The sequence below is a fragment of the Pteronotus mesoamericanus genome, unplaced genomic scaffold (genome assembly GCF_021234165.1).
Source record: "Pteronotus mesoamericanus isolate MK-2021 breed Mesoamerican mustached bat unplaced genomic scaffold, CSHL_Meso_final contig_263, whole genome shotgun sequence".
NCBI lineage: Eukaryota > Metazoa > Chordata > Mammalia > Chiroptera > Mormoopidae > Pteronotus > Pteronotus mesoamericanus.
In genome coordinates this window covers 8,265,396-8,279,980 of record NW_026555112.1, presented here as the reverse complement: position 1 = coordinate 8,279,980, position 14,585 = coordinate 8,265,396, and the positions used below count along the sequence as shown (strand labels likewise).

At 36.8% G+C, this 14,585-nt stretch overlaps 1 protein-coding gene across 1 annotated transcript in view; it reads left to right on the top strand.

The window, feature by feature from the left end:
* Window positions 1-14,585, top strand: part of UTP20 (UTP20 small subunit processome component) — an 83,790-nt gene that overhangs the window by 53,911 nt on the left and 15,294 nt on the right. Inside the window, exons 38-45 of the mRNA XM_054574638.1 lie at window positions 389-526; window positions 4,183-4,322; window positions 4,577-4,659; window positions 7,108-7,397; window positions 8,793-8,932; window positions 9,165-9,321; window positions 12,455-12,553; window positions 13,547-13,714. Of these exons, the coding sequence (XP_054430613.1) occupies window positions 389-526; window positions 4,183-4,322; window positions 4,577-4,659; window positions 7,108-7,397; window positions 8,793-8,932; window positions 9,165-9,321; window positions 12,455-12,553; window positions 13,547-13,714 (1,215 nt within the window). The remainder of the gene's footprint in view (window positions 1-388; window positions 527-4,182; window positions 4,323-4,576; window positions 4,660-7,107; window positions 7,398-8,792; window positions 8,933-9,164; window positions 9,322-12,454; window positions 12,554-13,546; window positions 13,715-14,585) is intronic.

Sequence of the window (14,585 nt, the reverse complement as noted above, 5' to 3'; positions counted from 1 at the left end):
AAACAGTTCTGTCTCATTTAAAAAGATTTATTTTAATTTTCCAAAAAGTTGTGAGCGTCTCATTCCTTGGTCTTCGTGATACCAGCCAAATTTGCTTAGGAGATGATCATTTCCTAGAGTCCGATTTCCTTGGTGGTATCACAAACCACAATAATAGTGTTACCTTTCTCTGCCATTTTTAAAGAAGTTTAAATGTATTTGGATCCATTGGTAAACCAGTGCTGTGGGTTATCTCTGGAAACAAGTCAAGGCACAGGTGTTTGCTCATGTAACACATAAACTGTATTTCACTCCTTAATCTTTTCATGCAAACAGAACGTGATACTGACATGGAGCTGGCTGTAGGGGAGATTTTCAGTAACTGATTCATATTTTATCTAACTTGTAGATCCACAGAAGAGCAAGAGCCCTGAAGAAATTGGCAAAACAACTAATGGAAGGCAAAATCATGCTGTCTTCTAAATCGCTTCAGAATTACATCATGCCTTATGCCATGACTCCAATTTTTAATGAGAAAATGCTCAAGGTAGGGCATTAGATCTAAAAACTGGTATACCTCTTCTCATACTATGACACACTTTCCAAAATGTAGATGGCGGAATAGAATCTGAATTTCGTGACGTCCAGATCAATGATGTCAGCATAATTAGAGGCTTGGAACAGTTCTAAAGCCCTTAGAATTGTGCGTGGCACATAGTAAATGCTCTATAAATGGTAGTTGCATTTTTATTTTTGCTATTATTAGCTCACAGAAGGCCAACCAGAAAATATTTCCTGTTAGAAATGATCACATTACTAAGGCAGCATACTCTTTTAATTTAGTATCATAGGGCTTAAACTACACTGATCAGCAGAGTAGTTGTCTTCCCAAATGGCTCATAAGAAATGAAATAATACGATGGCTACCTTTTCTGTAGCACCACACCAGTTACAGGCACTGTTTTAAGTGCTTGAATACATAATACTACTTCTTCCTCACCACAACTCAAGCCCATTTGGTAGAGACTGTTATCACTGTTTTATAGGAGAGTAAAATGAGAATGAGGTTATGTAACTTTCTCTGAGACATATAGTCTCAGACCCAGTATTTGAACTTAGGACTGTCCCCATCATTATGCTGCATAGTGCCTAGAATAGTGCTTGGCACATGGTAAGGACTTGATAAATATTTATTAATTAAATAGATTAAGGAAAGACAGTACCCAGGAATTAAAATCTAATTGAGGTAATATCTGGACTTGTGACTTAAATTTATACTTTATAAATTACATGGTCTTGTACAGGATAAATTTCCTCTGTTGGTTCAGGGTATTAAAAAAAACTTCTTTAACGCCCTGTTGGGTGTTAGTCTGATGAGGAGGTTTAGAGATGCCCAGTTTTTCCTCTCTTCTTTCTCGACCATCCATTCTATGGGCTTCAGGACCCAGTCAGGTATGGATGCTACAGCCAGCTTCTTTGTAACTCAGGAAGGTACAGGGCCAGCTGGATGCCAATGGGAAAATTTTAGAACTTCTACTGATACGAATTTTATCTAAAATATGGAAGATAATAAGACTTACTAATTTTAATATATGGATTGGCACTCCCGAAACAAGAATAGGAGTTCCATAATTCATTTGTTTGATTATCTTGTGATGAATAGCAGTTTATATCATCGTGGTTAAGGAGATGTATGGATAATATATTCCATTAAAAAAACTAATCCTTGAAAATGGTTAAGTGATTAGAATTCTGGCATAGAAAATGCGAATCAAAGATAATTCAAAAATGCCAACACTAGCAAACAACTGGGGAATAGCAAAGTTGAAATTTCTAACTTTCTTTCACTACATTATAGGATGAAAATAATGATTTCATGAGTTATGATGAGAATTTGGCCTCTAAAGTTCAATATTGTCTTGACAGCTATTGGGAAGATGAAGTCTCACTCGTGATCATTAGTGCTTAATCTCACCTAAATATAAATTGTGTTGAGATATTTGCTAATGACCATAGTATATGTGTATAATTTACAGAAAAATAAATTTACGTAAATTGTGAAAAAAAAATTTTTTTTAATTACCTAAGTAAATAAAAGAATACTCCCTTAAATTCCAGTTTAAAGAATCAGTAAGCACAACCAGCTCAGAGCATGATGGCAATAAAGGAGGAAAGAGGGGTAGATGGACAAATAAATTATATTTGAGTTGGGTCAGCTTTAGTATAGTATATCTTTTTATAGTCTTTTATTTTTAATCTGTTCGTGACTTTACATTTAGGGTTGTTTTCTAGTAGGGTAGCTTTTTTATCCAATCTGGCAATCTCTGCCTTTTAACTGGTTTTAAACCATCTACATTCAATATGAATATTAATGTGATTGGGTTTAAATCAGTGGTCTTGTTATTTAGTTTTCCCTTGTCCCAATTTGTTCTCCTTTTTTACTACCTTGTATTGGATCAATTGGCTGTTCTTTAAAGAGTTGGTTTTCTCTCTGTCGGTTTATTAATTATCATTGTATAGGGTTTTACCCGTACATTAGATTTAAACCACTCACACAATACAGACATTGTTATTTTTGCTTTAAACAATTATCATTCAAAGAGATCTTTTAAAATAAGGAAAAGATCTGTATTATTTGCTTACATATTTAGAACCAGATATTCATCCTGTATCATTTTACTTCTGAAAGGAAGACTTCCTTTAATTTTTTTTATGGTACAATTCTACTAGCGATGAATTCTTTCAGCTTCTGTCTTTTCTTATCTTTGCTTTGAGAAGATAATGTTTCAGGGTTTTTCCTCTTAGTACTTTGAAGATAATGCTCTACTGTCTTCTGGTTTATATAACTTCCCATGAGAAGTCATTCTTATCTTTGTTTTTCTGACTATAATGTATTTTTTTTGTTTTCCCTGGCTGCTTTTAAATTTTTATCACTCATTGGTTTTAAGCCATTTGATTATGATGTATCTTACTGTAATTTCCTTCATGTTTCTTGTGCTTGAAAGTAATTGAGCTTCCTGGATCTATGGATTTGTAGTGTTCAATAAACTTTGAAATTTTGGGTCACCATTTTTTCCAAGGTATTTTTGGGTTCCCTTCTTGCCTTAGGAGACCCTATGTATGTTAGGGTGCTCTCTGAATTGTCCCATAACTCATTTAAGCTCTTTTCTTAAACATTTTTTTAAAGTTTTCATTTTGTTTTATTTTCCTACTGCTGTGTCTTCAAGTACACTCATCTTTTCTTCCACACTCTCTCATCTACTTTTACTTCTGTCTGGCATATTATCTCTCACAGAGTTGTCTTTTCCATTTCTAGAAGTTCAGTTTGGTCCTTTTTTATACCTTACTTGTCTTTCCTCAATATGCTCATGTTTTTCTCTCCATTCTTGATCATATGGAATAAAATTATATCAACTGTTTTACTGTCTTCACCCACTAAGTCTATCACCCATGTAATTCCTAGGTCTGTTTCTGTTGGTTGTTTTTTTTTTTCTTCTCATTAGAGGTTATTTTCCTGCTACTTTCTCCACCTGTGCAGCTTTCCTCTCTGAGTAGCTCTCTCCTCTCTGGTACTCAGGCCTGTGGACTCTGACAGCTATAACCGCAGCTCTGTCTCCTTACCTCAGGCTGGCTCCTTTCTGGCTTTCCCTTCCTGGTTATGACCTGACCGTTCTCGCCACACAGTGACTGGGGTAATTGCAAGGTGCTCTCCATTTGTTAACCTTCCCGTCTGGGAGCGCTGTCCTGCACTATTTGTCTGAAAACAGTTGTTTTATATGTTTTTGTCTACTTCTCCGGTTTAAGGTATGAGGGCAAATCTAGTTACTATTCTCCATCAGAGTATGAAAGAGAGGTAGGTCTTCAAGGGGTGTACTTTTGAATGTTGAACAGTGCAGAATATAGTTAACTTTGGCATTTGTCAAGTTTTACAGGTTGAATTTACTTCATTCACAGTCTGTGGGCTTGCACCTATCAGGGAGGCCTGAGTGAGTTCAAAATGTGTTAATATCTTTTAATTAAAGGACTATGGCATTTCTTTAATTGACAGCATCTTTTCTTAGGGGTGGAAATGGAGTATAGTTTGAGCATTTGTTTCTATAATTGCAAATCACCTTTTGTCTAAGCTTTTTAATGTACAGTGTTAGCTCTGTATTTTATTTGCAAATGCTTTCTTTTTGTTGATGCTCTTGATTTGTTTTACAGCATGAAAATATAACCATTGCTGCCACAGAGATTATTGGAGCCATTTGCAGACTTCTCCCTTGGTCAGCATATTTATATTACTTGAAACATTTCATCCACGTCTTACAGGCAGGACAGATCAGTCAAAAGTTGGGTGTCAGGTATAGTCAAATTTCTTATTTATATTATATTTTTTAAATGTAAATTTTTGATTATTTTCTGAAATAGTCTTTCTGAAATCTAATTTACTTTCACATTTTATTTTTGAGGTTATACTAATGTTTGTTAAAGTCAAAAATACCATAAACTGGTAAAAATAATTTTGATGTTTATATGTCTTTAAATTGCCTCTCCTTTTAATCCTCAAATGATATTATTAAACAACTAAATATTTCTGTGTACCTTCTCTTAACAGCTTGCTAGTAATTGTGTTAGAAGCATTCCACTTTGACCACAGAACTCTTGAAGGACAAATGAGAAGAATTCAGAATGAAGAAAGTAAGTTTTTAAAACTTTCTTAAACTAGATTTTCATTCTGTTTTCTGGATAATTTATGATAATGAAGTAAATATGGTAAAATTCAACTTATTCCTCTTTCTTTGCTCTTGTAGCAATGACCAGTGAATGAGTCAGGTGGAAGTTAAAATGAATATTTTGAGTATACTGGTAAAAACTTATTTAACAGTAGAGAAGGCCAGTCTGAATTATGTAGGTGAAAAAAATCTGAGCTATAGATTATTTACATAGAAATCCAATAGTATTGCCTTCACATTTAAAGATACTATTTAGCAGTGAATGCAAAGAAAGTATAAGAAGAGAATTAAAAGTTACAGCAAGAATTAATGAACTATGACAATAAGAAAGGATCCTCAAACTAGAAATAGGTATTTGACAAGATTATAAATGGGCAAATCTCTGACAAGATTGATCACTGAAAATAGAAGGCATGATAATACTGGCAACTTTAAAAGGTCACTATTAAATGAAAAGGTAAAATAATATTATGATCTTTATACTTATAAATTTGAGTACTTGACTGCAATGTACAAAATCTAAGAAAAATATAAAAACTGACCAGAAAACAGAAAATTTGGATGGATCTCTAACCACTAAAGAAATGAAATCTGTTGTTAAAAACCTTCTCTTGGTGAAAATACCAGCCTCAGACTATTTTATGAGCAACTTCTACAAATGCTGAAGAAATGGGTAATTTCAGACTTAACAACAGCTCTTTGAGGTGATTGAAAGAGAGGATACCCCACTAACTTACGGAGTTGGAATAACTGGTTAATGGAACTTAACATATTAGCATACAAAAATATTGATCATCTAAATAGACACAAGGGAAACTTTTGATTAAATTGAATATCTGTGCATGATAAAAGCACATATCAAGCAAGGAATAAATAAAATTTCTTTAACCTATTAAAAGAGGCCTTTTAAAAACCTAATGCAATATCAATTAGTAGTAAAGGTTTAAAAGTCTGCTTTAAAACCAGAATGAGGCAAGGATACCTGCCACTACTGCTTATATCGGATATCAAACTAGAAGTTCTAGCCAGCACAGAAAAATAAGGAAAAGAATGAACACTCAAGCAGGCCGAAGTGTTTATCCTAATTGTTTTGGGTAAAAAGGTTGAAATATTCTGGCCCTCAGTTGGCATTTCTCCACTATTCTAACTCAAAATATTCTAATTCTTTGATTCATGGTAAAATCACTCTAGAACCACAGTAGTGAACAGAAAAGAATGGTTTGAATGTGTAGGAACCACTTGTGTTTTAAACAGTGTTCTAAAGCCCTTTCACAGTTTATCTTCAGCCAGTTGAATCTGCATTTTGCAGTTTTGCATAAATAGAAACTTGAAAATTTAAAATACTTAATTTGCTTACCTGTCTCTTTCTTCTTAGATATGATGAAGTTTAAAGCATTTTTTGGAGCACCCACCGTGAGCTGGGATTTTATAGGCTTTATGTCATTTGTTCTTCTAGGAGCCTTTGTGGCTGGTTACCCAGTATGTTTGATAAGAGAAATTAAGGTTCAGAAATATAAAGTAACTTTCCCAAAGCTACAAAGCCAGTAAGCAGAACAAAGACTAATAGCTACCATTTTTGGAAAGTCAGTGAAGTGTCAGAAACATACAGGGTCTGGCACAAAATAACACCCCTTTTTTTACTACAAAATCATAAGCGTGTGATTCTGTAACATAACAACATCACACTCCAGCACACCATATGACATTTCAGGTGAAATGTTCAAATTAAAGCTATAAAGCATTACACCCATATTATTACCCTACAAGTCACACTCAAGCAGGCGTTACTTCTGCTGGACCCTATGTTTTAGGCACATTATAGACTTTATCTCATTTAATCCTCACAGTAGCCTAACAAGGTAGATGCTGTCTCCGTTTTACTGGTGAAGACTCCAGAGCCCCAAGAGTTAACTGACCGGTCACATGGCTGGCTGGTCAGGAGATCCAAGGCTGGATTGCTCCCACAATACTGTAGGGCAGAATTGTCTTTAGTAAACAGAACCCTATAGTAAGGGGCATTTCTGCGTGAGAACTGATGGCTACCATTATGATTTTCACATTTGTGAACGTAGGTTTTTACTTTCAGAAACCTCCCACTGCAGCACATTGGAAGCTTTCTTTTGCTTAAGATCCTCCTCCCCGACTAACCTCCCAATGTATTCTCAAAGTTCACACTCTTTTATAATTGTCAGTATTCTTGTCTCCCTTCTTCATTAGACTCTAAACTATGAGAAAGAGGGGGAAAAAAGACACAAAAACGACCCTCTCACTGACTGTGATTTCCTCAGCACTGAGCTTGCTCTCGTTGGTGACTACGTATTTTTTATTGGATGTCAGTAGAAAAGACTACTTAACGCGACTGTGTTGTTTCCTTATTTGATTCAAGATGACTTTTGTTGTTTACTAAACATAGACACAACAGAATTGATTGAATTACCTGAGCCTGAAGCCGTGGAACTAGAGCATTCAGATGAGGAAGAGATGGAAAATAGATGTGAGAGTGTGTCAGGCAACAACGAAGAACGAGGAAACCCTGATCCAGTCACTTGTGAAGGAACATCAGCTGAGGAAACTGAATGTATCACCAAGTCCTTCTCTTCCCTTCCACGTAATAAGGAAGAGTTGGAGAGAACAATTAAAAATATCCAAGGAACCATAACTGGGGATATCCTACCCAGGCTACATAAATGCCTGGCATCTACGGTAATCACTGTGTTTGGGGCCTGGCAGGTCTGTGTGAATTGGGGTGTTTGTGGGGCCCGGTCTGCCTTAGGCTCATAACTATTGATTGACGTCAGCTTTTGGATTTTCTTCTCGCTCCACATTGCTCGATTCACCTGCTTCCTCGTCTCGTTATCTTCAGGTTCGTCTGCTGCAGCTAGGCGGTAGTGTTCCGTCTTCATTATGATTTCATATGGTAGATGTACGCTTTTCTGTCTCTGAAGTAGATAGTGAGATGACTCCCATTTCTAAAACAGGTTATTAAAATTAGAGTCTGTTTCCCCTTTTTACTTCTTGGTGGCTGCTTTTCTACTGTTCAAAATTATCTTCCCCCTGGCTAACAGGGATAACATTTCGCAGTGGATCCTCATGAAGCCAGAGCCCTTCCTCCTCACTGTATACCACATGGGTTGGTAAACTGGCCCTGGGCTTGCATCTGGCCTGCAGCCTGTTTTTATGAATGGAGTTTTAGCGAAACACACTTACATTTGTTTATTAAATACTGTCTAATTCTGCTTCTGCGTTACCACAGCAGAGTTGAATACTTTCCACAGAAACCCAACCAAAAATATTCACTGTCTGGCCCTCTAAGAAAAACTTGGGCCAGCCCCTGGTGTAAAATATTGGCTTGGTCATTTCATGTTTTAGTAAATAATCTTATTTGAGATGCTTTATTTCGTATGTACCAACAATGTTACTCAGATACTTGAAAGTCCTACTTGATACAAATTTTATGTGAGTTTTATATATTTCACAGCAGTTATAGCCTGCATTAGTAAAAATTTGCCTTTGTTATTTTCTGGTTGCTCCTCTGGAAAAACATTTGTATTCCTATTATTTTTACAATTTTTAGAGGCTTGTTCTTAAATTGCATTATTTAGGGGTTGTTTTTTACTGTATTTTTATTGTTGGCACTATTGCAGATGTCCCCATTTTCTCCCCCTTTGCCCACCTCCACCCAGCCCCCGCCCCCTTCCCTCTGGCCATCACCACACTGTTGTCCGTGTCTGTGGGTCATGCACATATGTTCTTTGGCTCATCCCTTCACCGTCCTTCATCCAGTCTCCTCCTCCCCCTTCCCTCTCTCTTCCGACCACTCTCAGTCTGCTCCATGTATCCATGCGTCTGTTTCTATTTTGTTCATCAATTTTTTTGTTCATTAGATTCCACATATAAGTGAAATCATATGGTATTGGTCTTTCTCTGATTGGTTTATTTCACTTAGTATAATAATCTGCAGGTCTGTTTTTTAAGGCACTGTCCTTAGTAATGGACATAAGCTCTATCAAAAGAGGTTATTTTTCAAATGAAAGGTTGTAGTGTTGGTAGGTGACCCATTTATTTCAATTTTTCTTTAACCTAATTTTTTTCTTACAGACTAAAAGGGAAGAAGAACACAAGCTCATAAAATCCAAGGTTGTGAATGATGAGGAGGTGGCTCGTGTTCCTTTAGCTTTTGCCATGGTTAAACTAATGCAGTCCCTTCCACGAGAAGTTATGGAAACCAATCTGCCAAGGTATGTTGTGTGACAGTTGGAAACGTTTCGTGACATCAAAACTTGGTTCTTTCTTCCTGACTTTTGAGTCTCTTTTATCAGGAAGAAGGGGAATACTGTCATAAGCTGCTGTGGTTTACAAAATCCTAATTGGGAATTTGGGGTTATGGGCAACTAAGAGAGAAAAGAATGTTTGTATTTTTATTTGCTTACTTTTTTTTGATTAGTCATTTTTTAATTTCTCATTTTCTAGCGTTTTGCTGAAAGTGTGTGCCCTCCTCAAGAATAGAGCACAAGAAATCAGAGACATTGCACGCAGCACTCTTGGAAAAATAATAGAAGATTTGGGTGTGCACTACCTGCAATATGTTTTTAAAGAATTACAAACTACCCTTGTCCGTGGATATCAGGTAAATGCCAGCATGTGCTTTATTTTCAAGTTGGATTGGAGTTTGCATATTTGCAGTTTGAACACTAAGTCATGGTGCTTTGGGTCTTCCTTCAGTATGGTTGACCTGCTGAGATAGCAGTCAAGAACAGCCAAAGGGTTCTAATCAGTATTTTAAAAAGCTCATGTTATTTGATTTTTGTAAAAATTATAGGCCTAGGTTACATAACCTGTCATTTTCTCTTAAATCAGTTCATATCAAGATCTGCATTCTCTAACTTCTTTAAAAGATTCTTAATGAAAGTATTGACACCAGTGTGAACAGTAAAGAATATACACTCTGTTTAAGAGTTGAAAAATAGGACATAAGTCTTAAAATAATATCTCCAGGTGGAGTACAAAGCTCTCTGAGTAGTTACGTGGCTCCCTTCCTCCTCACCTCTCCCAGCGTGGGCTCTGGGCGGGCACCGTCAGCAGCTACGGGAAGCCTGTTAGAAATGCAGAGTTTAGGGCCACACCGTAAATGCACCTTGTGCGCCTGACCTACCCAGGTGCCTTTTATTAAGATTGCTGAGTGATCTCAAGTTAGAGAAACTGTAGCTTGTTCTTTTCAAGTCCAGCCTAGTCTCCTGGTAGTTAGCTTTCCCTTCCATGTCTTCATTTCCTCATAGGTAAGGTTCCTGTTCTACACTTTATAAGTCTAACACTAAGAATACCAGCATTCATTTTGACCATCTCTCTTTGTATAGTTTTTTAGTGGCTGCTGTAGGGATTACCACATACACATTTACCTATAATGGGCTGCTAAGAGTCACTATTTTACCACTTCAAGTCGAATGTAAATATCATATAGGTCCCTTCGCCCTTACCTTTTCGTTTTATAGTTGTCTCTGTATTACGTTGCCATATATTGAAAGCGTTATCAGGCAGTGTGATAGTTTTGCTTTTAATCACCAAACCTATTTTAAAGAATTTGAGAAGCGTAGTCTATTTTTTTGTCCAGATTTTTAGTCTATTTTCTACTGTTCTTCCTTCATTTCTAAATTTCCATGCTTTTTTAAAAATATATTTTATTGATTATGCTCTTACAGTTGTTCCAGTTTTTCCCCCTTTGCGCCCCTCCATGCAGTACCCCCTTCCCTCCAGCAGTCCCCGCCGTTAGTTCATGTCCATGGGTTGTGCATATAAGCTTCTTGGCTACTCCGTTTCCTATACTGTTCTTAACATCCCCCTGTGTATTTTGTACCTACCAATTGTGCTTCCTCATTTCTACACTTTCTTCCCCCATTCTCCCCTTTTCCCCCCTCCCAGCTGATAACCCTCCAAGTGATCTCTATGTCTGTAATTCTGTTCCTGTTCTGGTTGTTTGCTTAATTTGTTTTTTTAGATTCAGTTGTTGATAGCTGGGAATTTGTTGCCTTTTTAATATTCACAGTTTTGATCTTCTTTTTCTTAAATAAGTCCCTTTCATGTAATAATAGCTTGGCGATGATGAACTCCTTTAGCTTTACCTTGTCTGGGAAGCACTTTATCTGCCCTTCTATTCTGAATGATAGCTTTGCTGGATACAGTAATCTAGGTTGTAGGTCCCTGCTTTCCATCCCTTTGAATACTTCTTCCCAGCCCCTTCTTGCCTGCAAAGTTTCTTTAAGGAAATGCGCTGATAGTCTTATAGAAACTCCTTTGTAGGTAACTCTCTGCTTTTCTCTTGCTGCTTTTAAGATTCTCTCTTTATATTTTCTCTTCTTGCTCTTCTGGTTTAACTCTTCTTTCTTCCTTATGTTCCAAATTGTTGATTTGAATCCTGGCTTTCTCCCCTTCACTGTTGGTTCCCCGTAGGTTTTTATTTCAATTAGTGCAACCTTTATTTCTTCCTTTATGTTGTTGCCATACTCAGTGAGTTCTTGAAGCATCTTGGTCACCAGTGTTTTGAACTCTGCATCTTGTAGGTTGGGCACTAAGCATACAAAGATAAATAAAGTACAGCTGTGTCTTGAAGGATTTATTCAAAATTTAATGGAGCACCTATGGTATTTGAATGAATAGCTCTTTAACTACCTGCTTTTCAAGCCCATCCCATTATTTATTAAAATAACTAAAATAGAGACGTAGTAAAGAGTAAATGGGTCAAATACATGGTGATGGAAGAAGATTTTACTTTAACCAATGTCATCCCAATAAACTTAATAAAAAATAATAATTAAAATAGAGGGCCACTGGTTTGTGTGTTAATGCTAATCATGCAGACACTACCTAAATTGTACTCTTTGGGTGTCAGTCCTCATCCTCCCACATGGGTTTTTTAAAATTATATAAAGCCCGCAACAAAAATTTTAAATATGTAAAAGCACTGAAAGATCACAAGTAGACACATAGGAAATTATGCCTTTAAAATCCAGTCTGTGTATTGACAACCAAGTGAGTGTCCTTAGCCTGTGGCCATTATCTGACGTTTACCTTGATAATTTCATGGTTCTGGAAGCAGTAGAAAGAGTCAGAAAGCTTGAGAGGCAGTGCAGCACAGTGATGCAGAGCTGGGGCTCTGGTGCCAGCCCATCTGGTTTCAGATCCTGCCTCCACCCCTTCCTACCCATGTGACCTGGGCAAGTTACTTGACCTCTCTGTGCTTCAGCTTTCTCTTCTAAAAAATGCCAGTAACATAACACCTAGATCACAGAATGGGTAAGGATTAAATGAGGTATTGAGCACATGTGAGATATTAATGTGTGCCTAGCCTATGGTATAAGCTCTTAGGAATGTTAGCCATCATTATTCTTGAGGGCAAAAACTTATTTTGTGTCTTTCATAACACTGTATGTGCCAGCTTTGATTGCATTCAACATTGGTAAACACCTTAATTTGGGGGTTGATTTGTAAAGTTCAAGGCTCTTGTGCCTTTATAAATCCCTGGCCTGGTTTAGTTGCCATAATCCTAAGCATGGTTATATGTTTCCAAGTGTCTTTTGTATAAAGTGACCACTTGGTTGAATGATTTTAGATGGCGATACAAGCATGTGTCATTTGTCAAAGCTTCTCCCTGCAATAATGACAGGTATATACTCTAAGCGTTCTCCTTGCAGTAGTTTTTAGCTCTTCTTTTTTTACTAGTGTGGTGTTCTTAACCATTCATACTTTTTTAATGCATTTCATTATAGGTCCACGTACTGACTTACACTGTTTACATGTTGCTGCATGGCCTTACCAACAAGCTACAAGTTGGAGATTTGGACTCTTCTTTAGATATAATGATTGAGGTAAGATTTAGAGAAAGGCATTCTAAATTTTTTTAAGTGGGCAAAAGACACCAAAAAATCAGCTCACAAAATAAGATAGAATTATAGCCTGCGAAAATGAAAATTATGTGCTCTCTTATGTCTCGGATGAGCAGGTTGTAAAGCTAAGACTCCAGTGAGGTGAGCATGGTGCTCTCCCTGCTGGGAGGCCATGAGTCGGTATGGCCTTTCTGGAAGAAATTGGCACTGTGTAGCAAGAGCTTTGGAAATGAGCAGCAGTTTCCACCACTTCCAAAAATTTGTCTTAAAACAATAATCAGAGATGTCATCTGTGGTTTATATAGAAGTATGTTTACCAAAGTTTTATTAATAATAGTGAAAAATTAATAACTTTTAAAATTGAATAATTTGATAATTTGTAGGGGGGTAAGATTGGGAAAAGGTTAAATTTGCCACATAACATTTTATTTATTTAAAACTACAGACACTAACATTTTGAATTAAATGTATTAATTTTGATAACTAAGTTGCAAATGTCATGAGAATTCGTAAAAAGAAAGCAAGCTATTCTGTGGTAATATCTAAGACTTGTCTATACATTATACAGTTCTGTGTCTAAATCTGTGTAGTACAGTAGGTCCTTGAATAATGTCATTTCATTATAACATTGGCAAAATATTTATATCAATTAGCCTATGGTAACTGGTGGTGTTAACAGGCCATTTCACTTACAGTTGCAGAACCTACTGATGACATTGAAAACCTGCTGTGTTTTTCCTTTGTTTCCCATTGGCATAAACCTTTAGGTGTTTCTGTATTTGTTTTTTAGTAACTGGTCCCTAAACTACACTGGGAAAAAAGTGAAATCTAATACAAATTCCTACCATCTAATTTCAGTCCAGTCCAACTTGCTTTCCTTGAGTTGGAAGTACCCGTGCTCTTTTCACAGACTGCTTATGTTGGCGTATCTTGCTGAATGTACGTAACTGCCATTTGGCTTTTTTTCTTTTAAAGATTTTTAATCACGAGCTGTTTGGTGCCATTGCTGAAGAGAAGGAAGTAAAGCAGATCCTCTCCAAAGTCATGGAGGCACGAAGAAGCAAGAGTTATGATTCTTACGAAATCCTGGGCAAGTTTGTAGGAAAAGATCAGGTTACAAAACTTATCCTTCCGCTAAAAGAGGTGAGAACTTAAATGCATACCGGGGGATCTCAAAAAGAGCCTCTCAGGGCAAACCCTGACACTGCTCTTGTTCATGACTTCCCGTCATGAACACCTGATGGCCACGAGCCGGCAGCCCTGAGTTGAGCATTCTAATTCAAAAGTCAGACCCTGATGTGAACCATGAGGTGCAGAAGGAAGGAGCAATTGAATAGTACAGCTGGTCCAGTCAGCAGCTAAGAATGTAGCCTTTGGAGTCAGACTGCTGCTCCCAGAATGCCAAGAGGAAGAAACTGGCCTTTGTTGAGTATATATTATGTTCTAAATGCCGTGCTTCATTATCTGTCCTGATCTGTACAACTCCCCTATGCGATCAATGGTATTTCCACGTTAGAGCTAGAGAAAGTTAGGCTCATGAGGGTAGTAGGGAACATGGTTAAGAAGGAGAGTAAAGATTTAGTTCCAGATCTTTCTGATCCACAGCTAACATTTTTCTGCTCTTTCTGCCTCTTACTGGGCAGGGACTGTAATTTACCTCCCTCCGTAGAGTTCTCTGTGCTTATTGCATGGGTGGACATTCAATAAACATTATTAATTCTCTTTATCACAGTTTTATGTTCTAAAACTAGAGCAGAAAGTACTATCTAATGGCATGAATTAACTATTAATTCCAAATATTTTGGTGCTAGAATAACTCCATAATTGTTCCTAGAATGCATTTAGCCTGATCTAAGAATATTAGATATGTTTGGAGGATGAAAAAGAGTAACCAGAGCACATGCATTTTCCATGTATATTATTAAATCCCTTCAACGTAAGGAAAGTTATTAATACTGGGTCCTATGCAAGGGAATAGCTTTTAATGCACTTGGAGGGTCAGCATCTTACAAGT